Here is a 3,628-nt window from a genome sequence, read left to right on the forward strand (position 1 = left end):
TGAAGTTAATTCCTTTGCACGATCTAGCGCAAATCTAGTGCATTGAGGGTTGCAGCTGAAATCAAAAGCATAGACTTAGAAAACATTAACTAATATAAACAAACTTGTGGCGGGACAGGGATCACTACTTTTTGTATACCTTAAATCGATGTATACGGAAAAACATACCACGCAAAACATAAAACAATTGTTTTAAAATAATAAAACAATATATTATTACATAAAAACTACTTTGTTATATAGCAAATCCCTTTATTATCAATACTCATTTCGACTTATGGCGATTAAACACGATTTTATATCGCAATTTAGTTTATTACAGTGCAATCGCGATTACAGTGCAATCTTAAACAATAAAAGCATGCGGTCGTGTAATGTTTGTGTTTAAATGCGTATACCAAATCAGTTGGTTTGAGAATTTTGGAGAAAATTTCAAAAGGGGCGGGATGTTCGCAATTAGCAAAAGAATATAAAGTCGCTAAGTCCACAATAACCCGAATAAAAAACAATAAGTCAAAGATTTTGAAAGCAGCATCCAAAATGCACCGCAAAAGAAAGTCCTTTAAGGCTGGAGAATATCCACGAATGGAAAAAAAGCTGTATGATTGGTTTATTAAACAAAGAAGTAAGCATGTGCCAATAGGCGGTTCCTCTATTAGAGTAAAGGCGAACAAATTGTTCGAAGAAATGTACGGATCAAGCAACCGATTCAATGCAAGTTGCGGTTGGCTCAATGGATTTAAAAAAAGATTTGGAATTCGTCTGTTAAAAGTCTGTGGTGAAAAATTATCATCAAATCCCGATGGAGTCCCAGAGTTCAAAAATAGACTTAAAAAACTAAAGGCTGAGCTTAGTTTATGCGACGACCTTACCCGATAAAACTTACGTAAGTTCTTCTGAAAAAACTGCTCCTGGCAGAAAAATTTAAAAAGCTTGAGTGACATTTTTGGCATGCACAAACGCAAGTGGAGTGCACAAGTTAAAACCGTTGGTAATTGGCAAGGCAAAAAACCGCGATCATTTAAAAATTTTGAGCTACCGGTCGAGTATAAAAACTCTAAAAACGCTTGGATGACTGCATCAATTTTCAAAGAATGGTTTCATCATGCTTTTGTGCCACAGGTAATTTTATGGTTCTAACTTTTTGTCAATTTTGTAACACTTGAAATTTTTTTTAACATTTTGCAGGTTACACGTTTCTTGCAAAAACAAGGGCTGCCATTAAAAGCAGTTTTGATTTTAGACAATGCTCCTTGTCACCCTGGAGTAGAAGACTTAAAGTCAGATTGTAGATCAATTTTTACTATCTTCATGCCACCAAACGTCACGCCATTGATCCAACCGATGGACCAAAATGGAATTAGATTGACAAAGATACATTACAAGACAAATTTATTGAGATCAGCGTTTAGAAAAGCGAACACAGATGAATATTTAAATAATTTAAATTTAAAAGACGCTGTTTGTATGTTGGCACATGCATGGGAACAATTAAGCCCTGTCGTCGTGGAAAAATGCTGGCATCCGCTTTTAAAAGATGATGTTTTTAATGAAGAAGGAGCAAACTGTAGCGAAGATGACGACATTCCCTTGAGTGTCTTACGTTCAAATACAATTCAGCAACAATCAACAGAGTATGCGGAAATAAATAATTTGCTGGAGAGCATAGTTCCAGAAGTAAGCCCTCATTTTTTATATGTGAAAGTACTAAATTTAACAAAGAAATATTTTCCACAGGTTACGTTTAATACAGCAGATTTGGTTGCTTGGGTTTCAACGGATGACCCTATTGAAGACTGGAATATAGTGGATGACGTTGCTGTTTTAAGTTCAGAAGAAGACGAAGAACCAAATGAAAAATGCAATATAACCGCTTCAGAAGCCGTTTCAGTCTTTGACAAGGCTATAGAGTGGGCCGAAGAATACACTAATTCTCTTCCTAAAATAATGGTTCTTAAAAATTTTAGGGAGGAGGCTGTGAAGCAATGCCTTAAAGCGAAAAAAAAGCAAACAAAAATTGTTAATTTTTTTCAGCAGAATAAAGTTTTGCTTTCTTATTTTGTGAATGTACAAAGATGATCTCAAGAATAAAATCTATTTAACTTTTTTGAAAAAATAATAAAAGAAAGTGTATAAAATCTTAATCTGAGTTGAAGCAACAATCTTGATTGAGGGAACAGGCCTTGCACGAATTAGTTCCCTCAATCGCGATTGCACTGTATATGAGCTAATTTTTAAGCTATTTTCACCGCACAGTCGGTGTGTTTCTATTTTATCACTTCTCTTGCTTTTCGTAGCCCCTACGAATGGGATAGACCAAAAAAGTATTTACCGTTAGTTTTATTGGTGTTTTAAGAAATAGCCTTGATACAAACAGTGGTAAATTTCAAACTTTTATTTTTTTAGTGGTCCGATTCCGTCCCTGGAATACGTGTACCAACTTCATTACAATATATCAATTTTTCCATAAGTTACAGCTTGCTCAGGCAGAGGGACAAACAGACAAATATCCGGATTTCAACTCGCCATCCTGGTTATGTGTATATATGTCCCCTAGCTCCAAACGTACGTTTTCATACCCAAAATATCCCCGAACAGACTCGCGAGAGATGTCGAGCTCTTTTGCCAGCTCTCTAACACTTGCCTAACGATTTTCAAGCACCATATCATTCACGTTTGTAATATTTTCATCAGTTAGAGAGGTCAAAGGTCGTCCAGAATAAGGCATGTCTTTAAAGATCTCTCGACCATTTCCAAAGCTTTGTACCTCTCGTAGGCTTGTGTTTTTGATAAAACTCAAACACCGTAAGCCTTTTCCAACATTCACAACGATTCTGCACACGAAATTTGGTTAGATATATAAAATTTGAGACAAATTCTTTCTTCGATATTCTTATCCATTGCAAAAATCGCAACGCACCATTGAGGTGTACCGACTTAAGCAGCTGCTGTAAACAAACTTGTTCACAGATCGCGCTCATATTTGGCATGGTAATTAAAGGCGAACCTACCAGCTTCGCAAACACACAATTTTATGCTCTTGCAACCAGTTGCTACAGAGTATTATAGTTTTGTTCACCTAACGGTTGTACTTATCACCTGAAACTAATAAAGATAGATATAGGGTTATATACTATGAATAACAAGTAAGGAAGGGCTAAGTTCGGGTGTCACCGAACATTTTATACTCTCGCATGATAAAGTGATAATCGAGATTTCATTATACGTCATTTACATATTTTTCAAATACCGTATTTTTGTAAAGTTTTATTCCGCTATCATCATTGGTTCCTAATGTACTATATATTATACAGAGAAGGCATCAGATGGAATTCCAAATAGCGTTATATTGGAAGAAGGCGTGGTTGTTAACCGATTTCGCCTATATTTCGCACATGTCATCAGCGTGTTAAGAAAATATTATGTACCGAATTTCATTGAAATCGGTTGAGTAGTTCCTGAGATATGGTTTTTGGTCCATAAGTGGCCGCGCCCATTTTCAATTTTTAAAAAAAGCCTGGGTGCAGCTCCTTCTGCAATTTCTTCCGTAAAATTTGGTGTTTCTGACGTTTTTTGTTAGTCGGTTAACGCACTTTTAGTGATTTTCAACATAACCTTTGTATGGGAG

At 35.8% G+C, this 3,628-nt stretch overlaps 1 protein-coding gene across 1 annotated transcript; it reads left to right on the forward strand.

Moving 5' to 3' along the window:
* The first annotated feature begins 1,467 nt into the window (after positions 1–1,467).
* On the forward strand, positions 1,468–2,083 carry LOC126764617 (uncharacterized). Its single transcript, XM_050482284.1, has 2 exons — positions 1,468–1,677; positions 1,738–2,083. Exons 1-2 carry the CDS (start codon positions 1,468–1,470, stop codon positions 2,077–2,079), a joined length of 552 nt encoding a protein of 183 aa, XP_050338241.1. The 3' UTR covers positions 2,080–2,083.
* The last annotated feature ends 1,545 nt before the right edge of the window (positions 2,084–3,628 follow it).

This window comes from Bactrocera neohumeralis, unplaced genomic scaffold (genome assembly GCF_024586455.1).
Source record: "Bactrocera neohumeralis isolate Rockhampton unplaced genomic scaffold, APGP_CSIRO_Bneo_wtdbg2-racon-allhic-juicebox.fasta_v2 cluster09, whole genome shotgun sequence".
NCBI lineage: Eukaryota > Metazoa > Arthropoda > Insecta > Diptera > Tephritidae > Bactrocera > Bactrocera neohumeralis.